Source organism: Xenopus tropicalis, chromosome 2 (assembly GCF_000004195.4).
Source record: "Xenopus tropicalis strain Nigerian chromosome 2, UCB_Xtro_10.0, whole genome shotgun sequence".
NCBI lineage: Eukaryota > Metazoa > Chordata > Amphibia > Anura > Pipidae > Xenopus > Xenopus tropicalis.
In genome coordinates this window covers 94,984,953-95,011,071 of record NC_030678.2, presented here as the reverse complement: position 1 = coordinate 95,011,071, position 26,119 = coordinate 94,984,953, and the positions used below count along the sequence as shown (strand labels likewise).

The following is a 26,119-nucleotide window of genomic DNA, read 5'->3' as shown; positions in this document are numbered from 1 at the left end:
TAAAATCATGAATAGGCACTGTTTTATTTCAAAACACTGCAGACAAAATGAACATGACACTGGGTAAATAGTCTGAAATAATTCATTATCGATATTGGACAGAACTAAAGAAAAATAGTATTCTACATATAAATATATATACACACTCCAACTAAAGTGTCATTTTGCATCCTGCGAAGATAATAAATGCTGCATTGTCTAATTCCCTATTAGTTAATATATGTTTATGAAGTTCATCAGTTCTTAAAATAATTAACCTGTAACTAAAATTTCTCCTGTTTTATTTAAAAAAAAAAAAAAAAAAGTTAGCTACAAAAAAAGACGGTCTAAAACAGAGGAGATTTTTTCTGGAATACCTATTTAGAGAATACATCTTATATTGAAAGCTATTTTTGGCAGTCAAGGAGGTACTGAGTGTTAAAGTTGCAAGGTTTTGTTAGTTTTTATCTGGTAAGTTAGGTTTTTTTTCGTCCTTGGTTATTTTTCCGCTCATGGCGTAGACTCCGTATGGAACTGTTGATTGCAGCTACACAAGCCTTCCAGTCTTGCCCAGATTCCTTTAAGTCAAATGTTGGGTAGTTTTCTTGAAGAAAATCTAAACAGAAATAACTTCTGTTACAATTTTCAGTTAACCACACTTTCAAATACTTTAAAGCGTGTTGTTTATTCACAAATCAGGAAAAAGTACAACACAAGAAAGTAACATAGAGGGTAGAGGGCAAGGTTTTAGTATGTACCCCATATTCATGAAGTACAGAACAGTAACATACAAACTGAAAACACAGAAATAAAGTAAGATTGTAAAAGTACAATTCAGTAAGTATATATAGGACAGTTTAACTAACTCCATAAGGTATTGGGAGTATAGACTTTGCAGTCATAAGCACAATTTCTGCGTACTCACCAATGGAAGTGGTTAAGAAAGCTTTATTTCACATCAAACCTGATGCATTTTGTATCTTTCAACATGTAGTCAATATCTGCACGTTATTTTTTTTATGCAAGTCTACTGCATGTATTGACACAGCAACCCAGTATGAACCCAAGAACCACCACCTTCAAGGTGGCAGTAACCAGGGCTGTGGAGTCGGAGGCAATTTTGGGTACCTGGAGTCGGAGTCTGCAAAAAATGAACCGACTCCGACTCCTACTAAATTTAAATGGGAATAAAAAAAAAAATAAAGCAACTTTAAAAGTCCCAATTCACAAACAGTCATAATTAATTACTTCTCTGCTATAAGAATAAAGCCCAATGCACACAGTGCATAAACGAACACGTTGAGTGACCATGAAGCATGCTTTTCATTGACTGTATGCTTCACTAAATGGGACGTAATGCACAGTTAAGGTGCGGCAGCTCGACTGCGTCGTATTCCTCTGTTCCTGGGAACACAATGCCCACTGGGAACCTAGCCTAACTCTCACTGATAACTAATTAAGTAAAAAAAATTTGCAGGACTAGAAATACTTGTATACGTGAAGGGAATGGATAGTCAATAGTTTAAGACTGAAGCTTTAAAACATTTGAAAAACTCATTGTGTTTGTCTTTTGCTTTAATTGGGCAATACAGTGGAGTGTTGGCTTCCTAGCCAGTAGTTCTGTGGTTAAATGACATGTATGTCTCCTTCCTTTCCTTCAATGAATGTATAAAATACATTAGCATATTAAAAACAGAGGAGTCGGAGTCGTGGATTTGGAAATATCAGAAACTGAGTTGGAATCAGAGAATTTATCTACTGACTCCACAGCCCTGGCAGTAACTCCAGGGTTTCCCTAGATTAACAGGTGCACATATGTGAGATTTATCCGTACAGACTGGAAAGCCACAATGGCGCTTTGCATAAAGAGGCATGGGTGCGAGAAGCATGTTTAGAATCATGCGTACACAGGGCATGGTATATTGCTGGGGGTATGCGTAGACAAATATGGCTGAAAAATATTGTAAAACTATGCTAGCATATCTAGTTCCCTGTAGTAAACACAAATCTGTAGGAAATTCAAAAGATTGACCCTTTATTAAAGTAATAAAAATACCTCTTAAGGCCCCGATCTTGTTGGGGTCTAAAGGCGGCACACCACGATCTGGGCTACCATACACATTGCTTATAACTAGTACATCATCTGGGAAGATTTGTTTTATAAGGAATCTTGCAGCCAGCTCAGGGCGAGATTTCTCTTTCCCCTTAAACATAATCATAGTCGAAAGTTTTACATTTCTTGACTTCTCTCCAAAATAATCTACAGAATAAAAGAGGAGATACAATAAATAAACATACTTTCCTCAACCTCTATTATGCATACTACAGACTATACTGGTTTCTATGTAGACATGCACTGACAGCCAACAGCATGCATTTGCACGGATTACTGATAAGCAATCTGGCTAGTATTTTTTATAAGGAGAAAATCTGACATAGTTAAGGAGAGATCTAAGTGTATTTTATTATAATCTTCATTTAAATCAAATAAATTACCCTTACCATGTCACTGTTTTACCTATCAAAATGCAGTTTTCTGGGATACACACATTGCAACTGATTGCAGTTAAATTAACTGCAAAATAAAATTAAGTGCCCCACTGGGCCCTCCCAGCAGACACAGGGTGTTCTTTTTCTATAGTCATGCCCAGGGAAAACCCTATAACACAAACTTACAACAGAAACCATGTGTATAAGTCAGCGTTTTTCAACCACTGTTCCGCGGCACACTAGTGTGCCGCGAGATGTTGCCTGGTGTGCCGTAGGCAGGGCACCAATGTACTAGGGGGGCACTGCTCTTGGCACCAATGTACTAGGGGGGCACTGCTCTTGGCACCAATGTACTAGGGGGGCACTGCTCTTGGCACCAATGTACTAGGGGGGCACTGCTGCTGGGCACCAATGTACTAGGGGGGCACTGCTCTTGGCACCAATGTACTAGGGGGGCACTGCTGCTGGGCACCAGTGTACTAGGGGGGCACTGCTGCTGGGCACAGAGTTAAATTTTTTAACATTTTCTAATGGTGGTGTGCCTCGTGATTTTTTTCATGAAACAAGTGTGCCTTTGCCCAAAAAAGGTTGAAAAACACTGGTATAAGTAACATTACCTATTGTATCTGTAGATGGTTGTGTTCCTGTGGATGTCAGTAAATGAGGTACGGACTCATTCTGGCCCGTGGACCTCAGAAAATGATGTTCTGATCTGTTCTGGTTATCCTTCTGCTGGATTACTGGAGCAGCAGTTTCTGAGCTGGCTGTCTGCCAAGGAGATTTTACTTTCTCATCCTCAGAATGATCAGAATCTACACATATTAAGGTTTCATGAATTTGAGAATGAGACTGATTATGATTAATTTTAGCCTGTGAAAAATGAAAACATATATTTATTGTATTAGCATTGTTGTTAAATTTTGTAAAAAATATATCAGAAGATATAAAAGCAATTTCAATCAGTGACATTAAACACCTACTTCAATGTTAACAGCAGTTAGAACACCCCTGGACCATGCCAGTTCCTAGCTATATTATATATCACACAAAAGCGATACATGAAAAAAAAAGTGAGGATCTTTATTCAGTCCAACGTTTCAGTTCCTGATTGGAACTTTCATTAGGGACACAAACACTAAAGTGAACTACAGACACTTAAAAGCCTGAGTTGGCGTCAATGTTGTTCCTAGGCAACCAGCACAATGAAATAGACCAAATAATACAAAGGATAGCAAAAATAAATACAAAACTAAACACAGAAGCCGACCGGCGAGTCAGAAACAAAGTATACCACAGTAAATGTTGCGAGAGAGTTTGTGAGGATGTAGCCAACATAGAGTATAGACTATCATGTAGCAGCTCGTCAGAGAAAGCATCATCACAAAGGCTGGTGGCACATGGGACGATAAGTGCCCGCAATAAATCTTCACTACCACGGGCAACTAATCTCCCTGAAATGCCTTACCACAGTCAAGAACGTGAATCGGGATGGAAACTTATGGCGACTTTGAAAAACTGAAGAGATATGTATACCTTCCCACAGGCGATTCACATTCTTGCCAGTGGTAAGGCATTCCGGGGAGATTAGTCACCACGGTAGCGAAGATTTATTACGGGCATCTAATATTCCACTGTGCCACTAGTCTAATGGCCAATTCTTTATTGTGCAGCTATTGACTTCAGAACGTAACCGTAACAAAAAATAAAACAAAAGGCATGGGTTCAGTCTTACCATAGTATTTGTTATTGCTTGGAAAGTGAACATATTCTTAATAATGTTGGCACACTTTTTCCATTCTTTTCCAGATTCGCTAAGATCATAGGCTGGGAATGAAGATTCCAGAAATTCTGCAGAAAATCAGGGGTCCTTAAAACACAGTCAAGTATCCAGTATAACATATAATGATTAACATTTATCTAATAAAGAACAATAACATATTTCTTCTGTCACCTGTCCAACACTGTTAGTGCTTCTGCAACTTAAATGAGCTGAGTTGATATAAAAAGAAACCCTCATTAAATTGCAATGTCAACATCAAATATTCAGTCTCAATGCACAATTCAGAGAAAAACCTCAATTTGTATCTTTAGTACATTAAATTTTTTCATCAAAGTATTTAATATTACAGTGCATGCACTAAGAACACATCCTTGAAAGTAAGTCTCCCAAAGGAATAATTTACTATGAAGAAGGCAGTATGCAAAATGCAAAAAAGACCACAATTAGTCAATTGTTTGCACTTAGCACACTGTGTCCTTCCTTTCTAGTACTGCTGTAGGCCATTGTGCTCCTTTTATGAGTGCAGGGACCTACGGCTTCCCCACAAATAAAGCAGTAGTCAGCTGTTATAGCACGTTTCTTAGTGCGCTTGTGCTCTGGGTAACCTGTGTTTCTATACTGATGCTTGATTTAAAGTCAATAGGGCAGGCTGTTGCGGGCTACACCTCCTGCTCCTTCTTAACTTGCGTCTGAACTATGCCCCCCACCCCTCAACAATATAATACTAACGCAGTCAGCAGCTATATTCATGAAGGAAAATGCAGTTGCCTCCAAAACAGAATACAGAGACCTGCAGCAATCTGCACAAAGCAGTGCACATTAAAGGACAAGGAAAGTTTGGGGGTGCCAAAATGTTAGGCACCCCAAAGTGACTTAAATTGCTTACCTTGTACCCCGGGCTGGTGCCCCTGTTAGCAGAAAACAGCACCAGCCCGGGGTACCTGTAGCGCAGCTCTTCCTCCTTCACTTTTGAAAGGACTAAGGACAGGCAAATACGCAGTAGAGTGAAAAGCCGACTTCTCTGTTAATGTTCGGCTTTTCACTCTACTGCGCATGCGCGTGACAGAAGATGGAAGAAGGAAGCGCTGCAGGTACCCCGGGCTGGTGCGGTTTTCTCCGAACAGGGGCACCAGCCCGGGGTAGAAGGTAAGCGATTTAAGTCACTTGGGGTTGCCTAACATTTTGACTTTGCCTTTCCTTCTCCTTTAAGTTAAGTTGGCATTTTCAAGCTCATCTCTACTCTGTGTAGCTTCACCCAGTCCAACACTATGCTTGTACAAAGCTGTGGATGGGATCAGAGCCACTTCTTTCCACATACCTACAAAACAGTGTGAGTGTGGCCTTACTTTGTAAGCTGAGTATGCCTCTGCCGCCCTTTTGAATACAATACTGTAAACATAAAAATATACTCCAAAAATATATTCAACATACCTCTTATTGCTGAAACTTGGTTCGAATCAAGTGTTTTCATACTCGGTGCTTCATTCTCCACAGAACTGTTTTTACTGAACAAGACATGAAACAGGTAACGAGCTGCATATACTGGCTTTGTCTTTTGTTTTGCTTTCATTAAACTGGTTCCAGGAATTTTAACATTTCTGCTTGGGTCTCCCAAATAGGCTGTTATTGAAAAAACAAACACACCAGAAATAAATTTACCACAAAAATTGTTACAGGGGTATTAAAAAGAAACTGCTACTTGTATAGTGTACATTTTTTTCTTATTTTTATTGAAATAAACCAATTTGTGTGCAGATTTAAAAACGGCTTTACAATCTACTCAAGGCAGATAATGGATGCCAATTTGGAATGTATCTGTAAAGGTCCCCATACACGTCAGTTTATCGGGCCGTGAAGGGGCAGAAACGAGGGGCCTGCCTGACCGATATCTGGCCTAAAATTGGCCAGATATCGATCGGCCAGGTTAGAAAATTCAGTCGGATCGGGGACCACATCGGCTCATAGATGCAGTCCCCGAACCGCCTGCCCAATTGCCGCCAATATAATTATTTATTATTATAATTATTTTTTTTTTTTTACCTACAAGCTCCCCGATATCGCCCACCTGTAGGTAGAGATATCGGGTGAAGATCCACTCACTTGGCGATCTCGCCAAGTGAGCAAATCCCAACGTGTATGAGGACCATTAGACTGAACTTCCCCAGCATGTCTTTGACATCAGTAGACTCTAACAGTTTGTCTTGAAACTATGAAACATAAACTATAGTGAAATGTTTAAGCTTAAAGAAACCTTATTCTCCCAAACTGAATGCAAGCTACCATGACTGTCATACTCAAGGATATTTGGGGGTGGAATCATGGGTGATCTCCTAAAGAAGAGTCTTTTTCTTGCTCCAAACAAGAATCATTGCCTGTAACTCAGAACAATAACCTAACAGTACCTTTTTAGGAAGATAAAAAAAAATAAAAACAAAAACAATACAATTAACCTCTTGGACTGGAACAGAACAAGTAGAACTAGGGGTAGGCAGAAAAGACATGTGTCTGGTGGGTGGGAGTAAGCATACACCATACCATTTTTGTCTTCTGTAACTTCTGTAACTGGTGCATCAGTCAGTAGGCAAGCTCTGTTAAGGGGGGGGGGGTCAGGCCACCTAAGTGAAATTGTATTTAGGTTGCAGCGCACTCATGTCTGTCCTTTACAGCCAGTTTAAGGATAGTAAACAATCGCAGACCTACTCTAATTCAATTAAAGATACCAGACAGAAGAAGCAATCATTGCCTGTAATTGGATTCAGATGTCATTATGGCATTTTAAAAGTGGCCATCATACGCAAAAATGATAGGATGATGTACTGTATGTGCCAAAGAGAAGATGAAAAATGTTTACTGGGTGTTTTTACCTCCTGTATACACAAAGAAGTAATACACACAGCAGAGGTGTGTACAGACAGGATGATGACAACAGACAATGTATCTGTATTCTTTAAGGGCTCTGGTACACGGGGGAGATTAGTCGCCCGCGAACAGGGAGTTTTATCGCGGGCGACTAATCTCCCCCGTGTGCCAGAGCCCTAAGATTTATTTTCCTCTACACATGAAACTTAATTACATATAAGAAGACATACTAAGCCACAGTTACTTGTGGGGTAAACAATCACAGCCAGAAAAAAACAAAACATTTTACTTTCCATGGACTTCCCTGCCTCCTTTGCTGGCCCGAACCAAAACATCAACAATACTTAAAGTCAAAAAAGAATTGACACAGTGGGCCAGTGTCACTAGTGTGAAACTGCACCTACAAAGAGTAATAAAACATTTAACAGAACGTTTATTGAGAATTACTTACCGTAGTCTAGATCAGTAGAAACTGTGGATGACAGTATCTCATCACTAACAATGATTTTTTGAGAAGTGACATCTAAGGTAGTGTTAGGGCAATTTTCTTGAATTGTTGTTTCTGGTGTTGAAAGTCTAACTGGTTCAGATGTTGAGACTGCACTTACATTTGGGGCTGAAATAGAATTACAATTGGGAAAGGTCTCCACAGCAGTTTGAGATGGCTTACATTCTGCCATCTTTGCATCTGTCACACTAACGGAATGCTGCAAGGAACGTGTGGATATGATAGTAGGCAAGGGAGGACTCTGCCTTTGAACTCTTGAAAGTGAAACAGAAGAAACAGGCCTTCTTAATACGTGTGTTTGACGTTGCTGATTATTTTCTTTTATCCTTTCTGAAAGACTTAATGAATCTTGGGAAGTTGGAAGTATGTGTGAACTTGAAAATCTAGGGTTTATCTTCTGCAACATTAGTTTTCCTTGAGGTAAAGCATGAGAACTTCTTTTTGGAAAACTCCCTGGTCTCTGGATAATAAAAAAAAGACAGCTAAATTAAACATTAACATTTCAGCCACTCCATAAAATTTAAATTCTAACAACATGTACATAGATAAACAAAACAAACCGCACACCTAGTTTACAAAAAGGTGCCATAAAAATAACTGCCTATATTTGGTAACATTTTAACATGTACTCACAGGTTTAAAATGTGGCTTCACACGGTCATAGTGTAGCTCAGTAACTTTCCTTTGAATCGAATCCATCTTTTTATCCAGTTTTTGGACCATGTCATACATTGCCTGTCATAAAAGTTAAAGAACTTATATACTTTCAAGCAATTTATACTTGTGAATTACTGCAAGGCTGGTAGTAAGGAGATTGATTCTCATAGGCAATGGACCTCTGTGTACCCATTGGCTTATGCTCAGTGGCATTGATGGAAGTGATGTCATGATGAGATGTTTTATACATAAAATACAACCCCTACTCAGTTTTAGATGCAAAGATGTAAAAAAGAATTATATTTTACATATTCAAAAATCTTTCAATAAAAATAAGTTTTCTGCAAAATTAAAAAAAAGAGCAGGGCAAGTGGCCATTATGCATATATATTTTTGTGTTACAGACCTTATTATATATACTACCTGACAATAGCTGAGAACTTCTGTAAGTATACTCGGCTGATCTCCTAAGTAGGATCCTTCAGATGTAACGCTTGCCTAATGAATAGAACAGAAAAAGTATGCAAAATATTTTGTAATACTTTAGGTGTCTAATGAGTTAACTGCAAGATTAAAACTGTCCTTAAAAGGAGAAAGAAAGGCAAAGTCACTTGGGGGTGCTAAAATGTTAGGCACCCCCAAGTGACTTAAAACGCCTACCTTTTACCCCGGGCTGGTGCACCAGCCCGGGGTAGCAGCAGTGCTTCCTGCTTCCTCTTTCTCGTGCGCGCGCATGCGAAGTAGAGTTAAAAGCCGAACTTTAACAGGAAAGCCGGCTTTTCACTCTACTGCACATGCACCGACCGCTGGCATTTTAGGAAAAGGAAGCAGGAAGCACTCCGCTACAAGTACCCCGGGCTGGTGCTGTTTTCTCCGAACAGGGGCACCAGCCCGGGGTACAAGGTAAGCGATTAAAGTCACTTGGGGGTGCCTAACATTTTGGCACCCCCAAGTGACTTTGCCTTTCCTTCTCCTTTAATATCACATTTTACCATGAAGCATATTGGGCATATATTAAATACAGTTCACAAATGTTATATATAATGGAACAGAGCTGTGGAGCTGCTGTCTGGTGAACATTGGTGAACCCTAATTTCACCCTTTGGCAAATATGTCCATTGAAATTGAATCCACATGAGGCTAATTAGTTTATTATTACTTTCATAAGTAATGCATGCTTATCAAACACAGTCTCTTTTCTGCTGTATTTTTATTTAAGTCTTAGTCACAGGGTGACATTTTATTATGTTACCTTAGTTTCAAGATTGCCTTAAAAAGATATATACACAGTCTCACAGTGACAAAACAAATGTGTGCTAGCTATGGGAAACTGGTCCCTTAGAAAGTGCTGTGATCCTCTGTTCAGGGAAGTGGTAAACAAAAAAATTTGTCTTCCATGGGAAATCTTTGCTACTAACCTGAAAATACCTTTCCAATCAGATTCATTAAAATTGCTGCATGTAAAATACTTTACACGTGGCAATGCTGGGTAATCCTGAGAAACTGCCCTCTGGGGCACAAAAAGCTGCTCCTGGTAACTTTAAGAGCCGAATTTCCGATTTTTAAAACAGAAATCCGACTCTGCTAGTGCAGAGAGCGCAATTGCCCCACTGGACCCCTCAGGTGTTGTAAAGGTAAGTGCGGGGGGGTGGCATTGGAGGAGTCGCCTCAGGCGGCTTAGTGGCCAGAAACACTTGACTGCATGCATACTAGAGAAAATATGTAAGAGGGCACAGTAGCTCCTCTCCTACGCTTCGCCACTGCCCCTCATTGCTTGCAGTTCTCCTCTGGTCCCAGAGCACTGAGGAATTGGTGCGCAGGGGAGTTAAAGGGGATATACACCATAAATGTTTACAGTGCACTAAACCATGTAAAATAATGTTAAATAGAAGTAAGTGCTTTTATTTTAATACCTTTGGGTTCAACTATGTCCATAACTGCTTGAAAAGGAGATTTTGTGATACTCACTGTTAAATCCTTTTCTCTCAGGTCTGTGAGACACAGGCACCTAGGGGTATAGCATCCACCAGCAGGAGCAGGACACTAGATAGAGGAAGAAGAGGAAGCCAGCCCCTCCTCCCTGCTGCTATACCCCCTTGCACTTCCTGCTAATATCAGTTTTGTCAACAAGATAACTAGGAACTGTGAACTATGTACATTAGGCAGAGAAGGTCTAAGATGGCCGCTTTCAGGGGGGGGGAAGACCTGTGTCCCACAGACCTCCTGTGACAAAAGGATTTAACGGGAAGTATCACAAAATCTCCTTTTCTCTGGCAGGTGTCTGTGGGACACAGGGACCTTGGGGACATACCAAAGCTGTCCCACTGAGCATTAGGGAGGGTGGAAGCAGATGACTGCTAGGTTAACAGACTGCAGCCTGAGGTACCTTCCTTCCAAAGTGAGTGTCAGATGCTGCAAACACCTCAAAGCTGTAAAATTTTGTGAAAGAGTGTATGGATGACCAGGTTGCAGCTTTGCAAACCTGTTCTGCTGAGGCTTTGTTCCTGAAGGAACAGGAAGTACCTATGCCCCTAGTGGAGTCGGTTTGAATGCGCAGAGGTGGCGATTTTCCTCTTGCAATGTAGGCTCTGCGAATTAAGTCTTTTATGCACAGTGAGACAGTGGTCTTGAAAGCTGGAGATCCCATTTGGGGACCTGTGTGTAGAATGAACAAGGAGTTGGTAGTACGAAAGTCCTTGGTACAGTGTAGGTAAAACTTGAGGGCCCAAACTGGCTCGAGAGAATGCAATGCCACTTCCTTTGGAGACATAGGATGAGGGCATGGTGATGTCTTGGGTAATGTGGAAGGCGGAGGTCACCTATGGGGTGAAGGAAGGGATCGTTCTTAGTACCACACGGTCTTCGTGGAAAATGAGGTAACTCAGTTGGCAAGAAAGGGAGCTGGAAACTCTGTGGGCTGATGCGATGGCTAGGAGAAAAAAGGTCTTCCATGTTACCCAGGCTATAGGGATGGTGGCCAAGGGTTCAAACGGTGCTGTTTGCAGAGCGTTCAGGACCAGATTAAGGTCCCACGGAGGCATGGGATCACAGAAAAGGGGATGTAGGCGGGATACCCCCTGTAGGAATGTTATCACGTCTGGGAGAGAAGCTATTCGTTGTTGGAAAAGTACGGAGAGGGTGGAGATCTGAGACTTTAAGGAGCCCAGCGAGAGGCCCTTGTCGAGGCCTGACTGCAGAAAAGGACAGTAACCGTGGAACCAAGAAGTCCTGGAAGGGGTGTCCATAGGAGTGACACCATTCCTGGTAGATTCTCCAGACTCGGTGGTAAGTTTTAGCTGATACCGGTCTTCTGGCTGCCATCATAGTCTGAATAACCTCTGTAGAGAACCCCTTGTGGCTGAGGACTAGCGACTAAAGAGCCATGCCATCAAATCAGGAATGATGGATTAAGGTGTCGAATCGGACCTTGTGTGAGAAGGTCTGGCAGTAGAGGGAGGCGCCATGGGTCGTCTCAGCTGAGGGACAATAGGTAGGTGAACCATGCCCTCTTGGGCCAGTGAGGAGCTATCAGGATTACTTGGCAGTCTTCTCTCCTGATCTTCCGGAGGACTTTTGGGATGATTAGAAGAGGAGGGAAGACGCAAGCCAGAGAGAAGTTCCATTCTGCTGGCATCTGCAGCTATTGCTATTGGATCTCGGCATCTGGCCATGAACTGAGACACTTGGCGATTCGTTCGTGAAGCCATGAGGTCCAGCTCCTGTAGTCTCCATCTGTCTATGATTTCCTGAAATACCTTGGGATTTAGGGCCCATTCCCCTGGGTCAAGTTGCTGTCTGCTGAGATAATCAGCTTGCCAGTTTTCGAGGCCGGGGATGTATACTGCTGATAGTTGTACCTCCCTTGACTCTGCCCAGGATAAGATCAGGCTGACTTCCTTCAGGGCTTGTCGGCTCCTTGTGCCCCCTGATGGTTGAGGTAGGTTACGGAGGTGGCGTTGTCCAACTGGATCTTGATGGCTCGGCCCTCGAGCCAGGTCTGCCAGTGCAACAAGGCTAGGCGCACCACTCTGATCTCCAGGATGTTGATGGGAAGATGAGTCTCTGAGGCAGACCATGTACCCTGTGCTGTGTGCTGGTGTAAGACTGCTCCCCAGCCCTTTAGGCTGGCGTCCGTTGTCAGCAGAAGCCACTGCGGCTCTAGAAGTGTGCGTCCCTTGGATAGGTGTGTGGAGTTGAGCCACCATGTCTGGGTGGTTCTGGTCCTGGGAAGGAGATGGATTCCTTGTGACAGACCTGTTCAATTCCATTGATCCAGGATATTCCACTGTAATGCACGCAGATGGAATTGAGCAAAAGGGACGGCCTCTATGGTTGAGACCATTAACCCCAGCACCTGCATGGCGAGCTGAATGGGAGGAAAGGGCGTGCGAAGAAGTCGTATCATGTCTTGTGTTCTGGTGACCTTCACCGGTGGTAGAAAAACCTTGTGCAGGCTTGTGTCGAAGATCATGCATGTTGGGCGGGGATCAAGCAGGACTTGGTGGTGTTGATCTTCCACCCCAGACTGGTCAAGGTGAGAGCGTAGGTGCCTGAAGAAGACCATTGAGGTAGGGTGTAATTGATACTCCCTTGGATCTTAGTGCCGCTACTGCTGCTGCTGCTGTCATGATCTTAGTGAAGATCCTGGGTGCCGACATCAGTCTGAATGGGAGGGAGGTGAATTGGAAGTGTTGATTCTTGAATGCAAAGTGCAAGAACTTGGAACATGGAAGTAGGCGTCCCTTATGTCTAGGGTCACCAGGAATTCGTTTAGAGACATGCCAGCGATGACCGATCTGAGAGACTCCATCTTGAAACGAGAGAGGCGGAGAAAGGTGTTGAGGTGCTTTAGGTCTAAGACAGGTCTGAGGGATCTGTCCTTTTTCGGGGGCGATGAAGAGGTTGGAGTAGAAAACTCGGAATATGTTGTTTGCTGGCACTGGTACAATCACCTTGTCCTCGAGGAGGCCTTGGACGATGGGCAGGAGGGCCTCTTGTTTACGGGGTTCTGCCGGCAGTTGAGACATGAAGAATCGGGCTGGAGGTGCTGAGGAGAATTCTAGGCGATAACCCAAAGAGATGAGCTTGTGGACCCATGGGTCTGAGGTGAGTTGTAACCAGGTGTCCAGGAAGAGCTGCAGTCGCCCCCCTACCGGATCCTGTTATGCCGATGGATAGTCATTGCGATGAGGACTTATCTGCAGGCTTGGACTGTGGGCGCTTGTTCTGCCAGAAATATTTTGACCGGTTCTGGAACCGGGGTCTGTTGGAGGGGCCCTGTGAGGAGAAATCTCTTGAGGAGGACGTGGAGTATGATTCTTGGGCTGTGGGAGGAGGGTGCTTTTTCCCCCGTGGCTTGGATGATAATCTTATCCAGCTCCGGGCCCAAGAGAAGCTTCCCTTTGAATGGTAGAATAGTGAGGGACTTTTTGGAGGAAAGGTCTGCCGACCACATCTTTAGCCATAAGGATCCGCAAGTGGCCACTGAGAGGGCTGACGTGCGGCTAATTGCTTGGGTCGCATCCAGAGAGGCTTCGCATAGGTAATCACTGGCGCTCTTGATCTGTGCGGCCATAGTTGCTAGTTCATGTCGAGGGGTACCGGAATTGATGGCTTCAATGAGCATGTCCGTCCAGGACTGGGTAGCTCGGGAGACCCAGGCCACGGCTAAAACCGGTCTCATGCTCTCACCCGCACATGTGAAGATGGATCTAAGAAAGCCTTCTAGCTTCTTAACCATGGGGTCTGTGAAGGATGAGGAATCCAGAACAGAGAGAGCCATGTTCTTGGAGAGTCTGGACACCGGAGCATCAATAGAGGGAGTAGTGGCGAGCCTCTCTCGGAATTCCTGTGGAAAGGGGTAGAATTGCTGGAAGCGGCAGTTGGCTTGAAACCACTTTTCGGGATGGTCCCATTCTGACTGGATGATCTGGTCCAGTTGTTGATGGGAGAGAAAAACGGCTGATGACTTCTTTTGTCGCTTAAACAGTGACTGAGAAGATTCCTGGCTGGAGTCTGGGGCCTTAAGGTCCAAGTAGGAGATGACCTCTGAAATCAAGGAATCTATGGCTTCCGTTGAGTGTTGGGAAGGTTCTTCCGCATCTGCGGCCTCATCTGATGAGATCTCGCCCTCGCTAAGCGAATAGTGTTCCCAGTCCGCTGTTGCGTGTGGTGATTCAGGGTCAGAGTAATCCTCTGACTGATGAGGATTCGGGCATTTGAGGTGCGTGGAACGCACCTTGGTGCAGTCTTGGTCCAGCTTATCTAGTAGCTTGCCCAGGCATTCAGCCAGTTTAGAGATTCCCGTGGAGAGCTGAAGGGCCCACTGGGGTGGTTCTGCCGCGGATGTAGAGGCCGGAGTGGGAGCCTCCAGTAGCAGGGACATTGGGTGGCAGGCTTGGACGCTCAGAGGAAGCGGAGGCTGGCAATTCCTGGACCTGGGAAGAGGCCACTGGGGGAGGTTTCGAACAGGAGGAGCACAAGGGCTCCTTCCTACCTGAGGGTAGGCGTTTGCAGCATTTAGCGCATGCCAGGTATTTGACCCTGGAGGAGGAAGGGGCCCCCCTGGAGAAGGGGCCGTCCGAATTGCCCTCTGCCATGCTAGGAGTGTAGCGCTGGACAATGAGTAATTTTCTGTGGCAGTACAGTCAGCCAACAGTAGAACAGGTAATTAGGGTCTGTGCTATGGAGAAGCGCTGCCCTTAAGGGTAGTCAGGGTAGATAGACTGACTAAAGCAGAGAAAGAATGAAAATCTTTTTTTTTTTTTCGTAACTTCTTTATTTTTAATAACAGAATCTGCCTTTGTAGTGGCTAATTGTGCTGAGCCTGAGACCTGAATAGTCCTGTAGGGACCCACCTGGGTACCCTCCCTCCCTAGGGATAACTCTCTCCTAACTTCCTCCTTCCCTCTTACTGTGGTCGCTCTGCTAGTGGAGCTGTGGGACACAGTGTCACCCTTTAGGATGGCGATCGCTGTGAAGTCCCTTGAGGTCCGGGAAGATCAGCGTGGTCTGCGCGGCCGGGGAGGGTAGAGTTAAATGGCGCGACGGGAAGCACGCAGAAGAGGAGGCGAAATCTCGCGCAATTTTGTAAGGGAAAAGCCCGCTCCTGAAAACAAAATGGCGTGGAACGCATGGGGAGCGCAGAGCCGCAGTAGGAAGGTATGCTGTCGGGAGGGAAGTTGAGGGAGAGCTACTGAGGGGAGGATAGGCAGGCAAGCAGCAACCGACCCTGGAAGGTACTTGGTAAGGTATCTGGGCAGCTTATGCACCTGTGTAGCGGGGGCAGGGAATCTGCTGTGGCCCGCTTCCAGGAAGGCTTAGTGGCCCCATAGCCTTTTGTCCCACGAAGGGGGAAGCCCTATCAGGATTCCCCCTCATGGAGGTCCAAAGGTCAGCCCCCGGTGCCAGACTTAGTCTGGCTGCTGAGTAATCTCTCAATGTCTGAATAAATCCGGGAGGAAGAAAAAAGGTTCTGTCTCCTTGAGGCACACTAGAAAAAACTGATGTTAGCAGGAAGTGCAAGGGGGTATAGCAGCAGGGAGGAGGGGCTGGCTTCCTCTTCTTCCACTTTCTAGTGTCCTGCTCCTGCTGGTGGATGCTATACCCCAAGGCCCCTGTGTCCCACAGACACCTGCCAGAGAAAACTGTGCTCTTACCCAGACCTTTTGCCAGCTTCCGGTTTAGACTCTTCAGATAGACTTCAGCAACAAGGCAGACCTACTTAAAGTGCAGTGAATATGCATAGAGTGGGTGGGGCTTTGCAATGTCACAGGCAGTTGGTTCCTGCTCTACTCGCATCTCTCCCCCCCCCACCCGTCAGTCAGTGCTGTGACCACTTCCTGTGGGAGACTGAAGCAACTCCCATGTTTCATTTCACTCTGGCTTCAGACTTGAGAGGTTGTGTATGCAGCTCTCATATAATGACAGTTTTAGGAGGTAAAATGTTTTCAAAACATCTTTCTTTCTGCATCATTTCACATTTTGAGGGAGGATGAATATTATAACTGAATATGAACTTTATATAAAATGTCTCCTTTAAACTACGTCCTCAGTGCTCCAGGAAAAAACAAGTGCAGCTGGGTGGCATATTGCTTCTAAAATCGCACTGCCCTAGGCACAGGCCTTTGTGGCTTTCTCACAGATCCAGGCCTGCCTGTGGGACTGATGATTTCCTACACATGACACATTGCCATTGTGCCATTGCCTAAAAGGCAGGGGTAAGTCTCCCCTAACTGAACAAAATATAATGTCCCATTGCAGTATGGTTTATTTCTATTTGTAAGGAAGCTCCACCTTAAAATATCAATTACAATACTGCTTAAAAATTTGTTATGAACAAATACTACTTACAGCATCATACGCTGCTTCATAATCATATATTATATTCGGGTCATCATCATAATCCTGATCCTGGATGCTCATCTGTAAAGATATAGTATAAAAAAGGCTCCAAGATTCAGAAAATGATGCATGGATTTTTGATAACAGAGAATGTGGCTGATTTACTAGTATAAGTAATAAATTGCCTAAGCGCAGTTGCCAATAGCAGCTAACCAGCAATTAGTTCTTAACAGTTTACTATGAAATGGAAATGAAAGCAATTACAGCTGCCAACTGCACTTGTGCAAGTAAGCATCTGTATTAGTAAATAAGCCCTAATATACAGTAACTGAACAGCAATATTATATTTCATTTAAACTAGTCTAGCTACGTAAAATAACAGTTCTAAAACTCAGATGCTTCTGACATTCTTGGTATGCTTTTTAAAATCTTTCTTAGTCAGCTAGACTACAATAAGAATAAAACATATTGGGGCCAATTCACTAAAGTGCGATAAAACGTGCGCTATTTATAGTGTGCGTTAAAAATTTTATCGCGTCTTAATTTCCGCGACTTTTCGCATGATTCACTATAAGCATACTTGCGCTATTTTACGCGTGGTATTTCATGCGATACTTTTGTCGCAATAAATAGCGTGCGCGGTATTTTTCGCATGCACGCTATTTATCACATGCGCTAATTGTCGCGACATTACGCACGCGACAATCGGCAGCATAAAACTGGCGACATTTTGCCCTTCGAGAGCACAGAGTGCTAGAGAGGTGCTGTATAAATGTTTATTTGCAAAAAAAAAAAAACCAAAAACCAATAAAAATATAAGTAAGAAAAAAAAATAAGTGCTAGAGTTATCACACTTGGCAGAAAATACGCTAAGTACTAATTTTGAAAGATCCCCGAAACGGCAAAAATGTTGTGCGGGCAAAAAAATTGTTGCCCGCGACTATTATTTTTTGAAGCCTGTGTCAATTTTTGGATGTGCGGGAATTTTCGCGTGGCGAATTTTTTTATGCGTTTTGCCATTGGTGGATTGTTTTGCGAAACGCATGAAAAAATTTGCTGCGGAACAATTCGCCGCACGTCCAAAAATTCACTGCGAATCCATGCCTGGCGAAACATTTCATCACTTGTAGCCGCATATAAATGTTGTGCAAATGAACGCACGCCATGTTAGCCATACACGCCAATACTTTCGTAAAATTACTGTATTAAAAATCACCATTTCCCTGCAAACTGGCGGCTGCGTCACTCTAGGGGAAACACATACTTGAATAAATAGCACTGCAAAGTCCATATTTTATTGGCAAAAGCTCATTTACTGTACTTTTCTATAATTATTATACCTAGCAATGTATTTTGTGCGACTAAAGATTTACCGCTATTGTACTGTATAATATCGCGACTAAATATTTACCACTATTGTACTGTATATTTTGGCGACTAAATTTTTACCGCTATAGTACTGTATATTAGTAGTGAAATTCCATACATGCCAAGACTTTAGTAAAATTGAGTAAAAAGACACATACTTGAATAAATAACACTGTAAGTCATATTTTATTGGCAAAAACTCATTTACTGTACTTTTCTATAATTTTTCGCCTGCCTGTAGTAGGTGTTAATTTTCGCATAGCCGAATGCGATATTTAGCGCGCCTAAGTGATAGTGAATCATGCGATCGTATTCTTTTCAGCGCGGAAATTAACGCATGCGTTAAAACTAGCGCGAAATATACCGCAAGCGAAAATGGCGACTTAATGCACGCGATAATACTATGGTGAATCGCACGCTAATTATCGCGACTTATTTACCGCAAAAAAGCATGCGATAATTTTTATCGCACTTTAGTGAATCGGCCCCATTATGTAAAGTAAAGGCCATATTGGCATTGCATATTTAAAAGCAAATAACATGATTTCCAATATAAGAAGCATACCAAAGCAAGTAACGGAGAAGAACCTACCCTAAAATTTGCATAAAAATTAAATTTGCAAGCCTGCTGTTCAAAATACATACTAAATTGTTTGATGTCATTGGTGCAGTTCTCCTCCTTTTATGAGGAAATTCATATTCCATTTCTTCAGTTATATTGCCTTCGGTCTTAAAATTGGCATGCTGATTATGGGTTACTGCAGATCTTGATAAACATGGCAGGCAATCATTCTCTAAAAATAAAAATATATTTTTTCATTTTATAAAGATATCATAAAGGAAAATCAGAATCCACAGATCATTGTTGTGTTAACCATTATCAGAATTTATAATGCAAAAGACACCCAAGAGCAGTTGGACAATCTGGACAATCAGTCAGAAATATTTTCAGGTGGTCATAAGTTTTTTGTAGCTGCCCTAATTCAGGGCATTAACGGCCCTCACAGCACTCCCAATATAACCACAGCCTTTATTTCTGTATGACATCACTGTATTATAAATTTTGTTTTCCCACACATGTGAAATAGTAGATACAACTGGACTGCAGTCAGTCTTTCCAATTTGCCACTACCTTTTATAAGCATGGCATTGTAGTAAATATCTCTTAATGGTCAAATCACACAATATATACCTGATGTAAAGACCCCAGGTCAAACTCTGCATGACTGTCTTTAGAAATCAAATAAATTAGTTCAGGGAGCAGCAAACTTGGCGTATGTGTTTAGTTACATTAGCACATCAGGGGCTAACATTTCAAGTGTTGTAAAAATGCTCATGAATGCATGCCCTTGAAGTTGTAGAAATACATGAGAATGCATGCCTGTGAAGGGCTGAAAAATGTTGGCAAATGCATGTCATGCACCAATGACGTATAAAGTAAAGTGCCAAGTGTGAATTTTCAGGTTGAAATCCACCTGAACAAGTGGTGGCAGGCAACTGCCATTTAAATCAACAGAAGTTGGCACCATTGTGCACTTTTTGGCTAAAATCCACCTAAACAAATTGGAAAAAGCAACTGGCATTAAAGTCAAAGGGAAAGACATATAGTTAGATAGTTTTATATTTAAATAAGCAACACTAATATCCAAAGTTATTGGATACTGAATGATATTTTTGACAATAATGTACTGCAGTGACCAACTAGTGACCTTATCAGGAAATGTATTATTGAATCTTTAGTATTACTGCAAACGTGGCATTTTGATTGCCAAGTGCTCTCCTTTGACTGTCAGTTTCCCATTAAAAAGATAAGGGAATACCTTTCCTATTGATTTGTTTGGGAAGGCTGAATCATTGTGACGTGTGGACCACTCTTAATGGCTTACTTCAAAATTCTAGACTGATTCCAGCCAGAAATCACCTGCTTCTTTCACAAGCAAAGTGATTCCATTCATTAGATTTTACCACAGTGGTTTCTTGAGAGAGCTCTACAGTGGTCAAATGCCTTGTGGACCAAAGACAGGGCACTGGCATACTAGGACATTGGTCACCCATGATATATCTTTGCTACTGCAGGCGCTGCCTCACAAGGAAGCTTCAAACGATTTCGGGAATACAAAGCATGCATATGTTTTCCCACCAGCAACTTACATTATTGTTAGTGGGAAGATAAGTCACCCATGGTAGCAAAGACTGATCGCAGATGCCAAATCTCCTGGTGTGCTAGTACCGTTAACTCATGAACCTTTTCATTTGAAAGATATTTTTTTGGTGAGCAAAACAATAGAGAATGTTTAACAGAGCCTGTATATATACATCTGAGTCACTGCTGCACATAAAAACTTGACCAATGTACCTGCTTGTATTTCTAAACAAGAAATGTTTTACAGATTGTATAGTTAAGAAAGCTAGATAAAGATAAATATAAAATAATGAAAGTAATGCCAGAGAAAAATGCAATACCATATGGCGAATAACAAATTTCATTACCCTCTTGATGGATCTCTTCTATTGGCAAAGTAAACATTTCACTTTGAGCACCAGCAGCTGAGCTGTTTTTAATAACCACTGGCTCCTCATCATAGTCCACTTCCATTTTAAAATTCAAATCACCTACAAAGCAATATGTGCATTAATCAAGCACAACTTGCAAAATGGTAATCATTAAATGTGTACACATATTAACACTATTATTTACACTCAAATGAAAAGCTAAGAAACAATCTAGGCTTCCTTGTTATTACGGCTCTGGCCCCAATCCAGTGTAATCTCTGTACCCTTTACATTACTTCTGAATCCTCAGTGACAATTTTTACTTTAAAAAAAAAAACCCAGGTCCAAAGTATTCAGAATGACAGATGCCATAATTATAGGTGTGTGCACTGTAGGTGTAAAAAAATAATAAGCCCAAGAATAGAGGTTGCTCAGTTCAGTTGTTTTCAGACGGTACACCAGAAATAAAGAGATTTTCAGTTGTTTTGTATTTTGTGACTGTTACTCTAATACTGAAGTTTAAAGTTTTTGAAAGGGAGGGGGTGACCGACTCTGTAAACTATTCTAATTGATTAGTTGATGCATTTCATATCTTTTGCCCTGCTGGGAATAATTTCTGAGTTTATTTAAAGGCAGCCCTTAAAACTGACACACATACTACACATGCTGCTGAGAAATGTTATCAGTTCAGAGTATGCCCCTGGATTATTGAGCAACTAGACTAATACACCAGAGAGCGGATCATTAAACTTTGTGAAGATTCCCATTTATCAAGGTCAATGTATATTTATAGTAATAAGTCAAATCAACATATTAATTTTGTTTTCCTGAAGATGATTCGCTAGTCATCTGACTGGTATTCTCAATTCAGGATCACTTGTACAAAGATCTTTTTGGAGTTAAATGCCCTGGCATCTTGCTCCAATCAGCATAATCTGTTTAGCATAACCAGTATGGGGTCAGAGACCTCATAGAGGTAACGTGTTAATTATATTAGTGTCTGTAGCCCTAGCAAGTGCCCAACAACCTCCATCAAACCTGACATTACAGGAAAAGAAGGCTGTGACATCTCTCAAAAAAAGACTTGAATATCACCAACTTGCCCACTGATAAAGAAATATACACAGTTGTACATCAGACTACAGTGCAAAAGTGACTACACTTCTGAGCGACAACACCACATATGAAGCTCTAAGAAGGTACCAACAAACAATTACAACAAAAAGGTCATAGACCACCACAAAAAGCAAAAGCATGTATCTCCGGCTCTACCCTGGTGAAACCTCTTTGTGTATATATGGACTTCATGACTACACAAGAAAGGGGCCCCTCAGACCAATTATCAGCAGCATTAACTAATTGACCTACAACGAGGCAAAATACCAAGCCAACATCCCCTTTGGTTAGAAATATAGAGCATCATATCCAGAACTCCCATGGGTTACTACTGGGCACAGAAGAAACTATGGTGTCTTATGATGTTACATTCCTTTTTACATGCTAAAATTCTAAAGCAGGGGTCTCCAACCTTTCTAGCACGTGAGCCACAGTCAAATGTAAAAAGACTTGGGGAGCAACACAAGCCCATAAAAGTTCATGGAGGTGCCAAATAAGGGCTAAGATTGGCTATTAGGTAGCCTCTATGCACACTATCAGCTTACAGGAGGCTTTATTTGGTAGTACATCTTGTTTCTATGCAACCAAAACTTGCCCAAAAGCCAGGAATTAAAAAAATAAGCACCTGCTTTGAGGACACTGGGAGCAACATGCTGCTCACGAGCCACTGGTTGGGGATCACTGCTCTAAAGGGGCTGCATCTACATACACAACTTGAGTGCAGTAAATTGGAGGCTCAGAAAAATGTATGTTGCAATTGGCATGCAGTTTACTTAAACAGATGCTTGTTTGCATGGCACTAGTGTACTAGGAAAAAAACACTGCACTGTGGTCAACTAACATGGCGATTTATGTCTGAAGTTTTCACTTTGCGCTTGCTTTCCAAATAAACCTTCTTGACTCCTTAATGGAAGGTGATCCCAAGCAAATTTTGTCCCATTGTTGAGCTGGAAAATGCTTGAGTGGAATCTTTAGAAAGATGTAAGCCAACCCCATGTAGGGACCCATAGGGTTAAGCTCCCTATGGCTTTACTTCCCTATCTAATCTTATCTGTACTGTTATAGGGCAGAGCCCTCTATACTCAGGTTACAGTTGTTTAGCTATTCCCAATAGGTTTAGCCCAGGTTGACCACTCCCCTTGAAGACTATATAGTGTCTTGCAAGGAGGAGTGTTTTCCTCTTTTGGCTGCATGCTGTGTCCTGAGCAGAGCTCCAACTGAGCCTGGACCGGACATAGGCCCAGAAGCCATTTTGTGCCCTAGGGGACCCTACCCTAGTGATAAGTCGGGGACAGGGCCCCGTGAACGAGGTAAAGTCAGAACAGTCAGTCTTATTAATAGCACCCTCTAGGAGTGGTGAGCATAGTTGGTCTATTTAGAAAGGGCAGTTAATAGCCCCATCAAGGAGTTGTAAAGGGTTTAGCCTACCCCGGCTCTGTTGTCGTTCTTTAGGGACCGGTTTAGACGCAGGTACCAGGTTAGGTGCTGTGCCCCTGGACCATAGTCGACTGGAACACTCCCTACTGAAAGGTCTTCATCTCAGGTATCCAGCTAATACTCTGCACATCCTCCAAGTGGGTTATACTGTTCCTAAGTGTCACATCTGCTACTATCCATTGTGACATAGTGCTATACTGTTGTGTCTGTGAGTATATACCCTGCTGCACTATTTAAGTTGTGCTTGTCCAATAAATCTGTACTATAGTTCATCAGCAAGAACCTTTCTGGCGTCCATTATTCTATCTGCACCACACAAGCTTATCTAGTTGTAGTTCAACTACACCCTCAGCTCCATTAATACCTCCCACTTAGCGGAGGCCCACTCCTGTGTATTAAGGTCGCATGTAACACATGCTCTGTACCAATTACTAGCCTGGGTTTTGCCATATCCTAGCCAAACAAGTGTTACACCCATGTCATTAGGGTGCCAGTTATCCCCTGCAGGCATATTTAAGACTTTATTCACAGTTGTGTGAAGAGAAATTAGGTTTAAAAAGAAAACAAAACAGGAAGGATTGTCATTATTGCCCTGTTGCCACAGGCTTAGTTGGCATTGCTGCCATTGCACTATTAATAAATAGAATTGTTAGAATTAACTTTTGGTAACATATTTGCACCAGATGGTATTACGACTTTTCTTAATTAAAAATCTCTCAGGCATGAAGATATTCATCAGTCACCACAGTATATACTTTACCGTTGCACAGTTTGCTAGTGTTAAATGAAACAGGAAAGCCAAGGAGAGTGTTTAGTTAGCCAGCTGCCATCTATGAATATATGTGCTAAAACACCTTGTACCATCATGGACTTATAAACTTTCTGTTTGATTAAACTGGGAACACGCCAAACGGCATCACCATCCCGGCAAATCCAATCAACCTTTGCAAACGTAACGCCATTATGACAAGAACGAAAAACGGGAGAAGACGCAGACGCCATAACTAGCGGCACCGCCCCAACCAATCAAACAAACGCCATAGCCCGACAACTAATCACGTGGGGGAGAATTCAATGGCGTTTGAGAACACTACTTGCCGTTTCCGGACTCTTTAGTTAAATGTTAGGTATTTCACCTCCAATTTCCTGGGTTTTAGCGTTTGCTTTGTGCCTGTCCCTGGTGCCAAGGCTACAAGTCAATATTAAACTGTTTACCTTCCTCATTCATGTTGATAGAACTCCACGAACGCTTTCTAATGCACACACGTTTCCCAGTGTTTTGTGTCCCACCACGCAAGCGCGAAACGTACAGAAAAGGGGGCGTGTCCAGAGTGAAGGCTAAAAAAAATACATTGGATATCGCTTTGGAAAGAAGGAATGAGATTTTGCTACAGTTTATATTTATAAATGGTGATCAGGTAGCGGTGCTCAACTCACTGTTATGGGCTGTTTTGCACCGGATGTTTATTAAAAGTAGCGGAAGTGAGTTACTCCCATTAAGAGGACGTAGGAAGCACGCAGATAGTATTCCTGCTGACTGGCAGTGCACTCCCATGAAACATCTTACATACCTCCCAACTTTCCTGATTTTCTTTTGACAGCTAAACCCCAGTCCCGGATTCTTACTGAAAAGTCCCTCATTTCCCTTTGATCTCCTGCACTGAAGCTAAAAAAGATACAAATTGAACTAAAAGTAGCTTTTGGCAGAGAGCCCAGAAATCTTAACAAACAGCACCTGCTCTTAGAAACATTGTTTCTCACTTTTAATTAAATAAGTGGGCTTTTGGCAGAGAGCCCAGAAAGGTAAAAAGATACAGTTGTAACTAATAAGCTAAACAGGTCTCTTGGGGGATCTGAGACTTGCAGCTTAAAGGGCAATTTCACCTTTTTGAGCAAAACTGTAATAACATAAAACAAGACCCCAAAACCCCCAGAAATGTGTTCAAACTTTAAATAACCTGTCAAATTTAGTCAAATGGGAGTGCTATTTAGGGGGCGTGGTCGTAAAATCAACATGGCAAAAAAATTTGCCGCGCTGTGCGCAGCATTTAGTTTTGTCCCTCTTTCCATTTTCAAAATGTCGGGAGGTATGTAGTAGTTGGTACATAATGTGGATCCAATGTGTTGTCATTCTGGCAAATGCCACAGGGACTGCTATAAGATGCCATGGGGACTTATATAAGATGCCATGGGGACTGATATAAGATGCCATGGGGACTGCTATAAGATGCTATGGGGACTGCTATAAGATGCCATGGGGACTGCTATAAGATGCCATGGGGACTGATATAAGATGCCATGGGGACTGATATAAGATGCCATGGGGACTGCTATAAGATGCCATGGGGACTGCTATAAGATGCCATGGGGACTTCTATAAGATGCCATGGGGACTGCTATAAGATGCCATGGGGACTGATATAAGATGCCATGGGGACTGATATAAGATGCCATGGGGACTGCTATAAGATGCTATGGGGACTGCTATAAGATGCCATGGGGACTGATATAAGATGCCATGGGGACTGCTATAAGATGCCATGGGGACTGCTATAAGATGCTATGGGGACTGCTATAAGATGCCATGGGGACTGCTATAAGATGCCATGGGGACTGCTATAAGATGCCATGGGGACTGCTATAAGATGCCATGGGGACTGCTATAAGATGCCATGGGGACTGCTATAAGATGCCATGGGGACTGCTATAAGATGCCATGGGGACTGCTATAAGATGCCATGGGGACTGATATAAGATGCCATGGGGACTGATATAAGATGCCATGGGGACTGATATAAGATGCCATGGGGACTGATATAAGATGCCATGGGGACTGATATAAGATGCCATGGGGACTGATTTAAGATGCTATGGGCAGTCACTTATTTTTTCTGGGCTGGTTGGCATTGTTTGGGCCTCTGTGTATTTGAAATGTCAGGGGCAATTTTGAATTATAGCCCAAGCCTTAAGTTTTGTGTTTTGGACACAACTTTAAAGGGCTCATTTATGACAATATATTGAAAACTGGATGCAGTCATTGCACAATTTAGAACATTAATTAAAGGTATTGGCATTCAAAGCTATAGATG

The 26,119-nt window shown here is 42.5% G+C and overlaps 1 protein-coding gene across 4 annotated transcripts; it reads right to left on the bottom strand.

Moving 5' to 3' along the window:
* On the bottom strand, positions 1-24,448 carry bend2 (BEN domain containing 2). 4 transcript variants are annotated; one of them, XM_002934349.5, is made up of 12 exons: positions 24,246-24,448; positions 20,475-20,597; positions 18,630-18,778; positions 16,626-16,697; positions 8,697-8,771; positions 8,250-8,351; positions 7,560-8,076; positions 5,681-5,869; positions 4,202-4,317; positions 3,087-3,339; positions 2,036-2,239; positions 1-595 (listed from the first exon to the last, which is right to left on the bottom strand). In XM_002934349.5, the coding sequence occupies exons 1-12, from the start codon at positions 24,256-24,258 to the stop codon at positions 456-458; spliced, it is 1,953 nt and encodes a 650-aa protein (XP_002934395.1). In that variant the 5' UTR covers positions 24,259-24,448; the 3' UTR covers positions 1-455. The 4 variants fall into 4 exon arrangements, with proteins under 4 accessions (XP_002934395.1, XP_012812942.1, XP_004911717.1 ...); XM_012957488.3 differs by lacking the exon at positions 24,246-24,448 and adding an exon at positions 23,791-24,007; XM_004911660.4 differs by lacking the exon at positions 20,475-20,597 and having other exon boundaries at positions 24,246-24,447.
* Between the last annotated feature and the right edge of the window lie 1,671 nt (positions 24,449-26,119).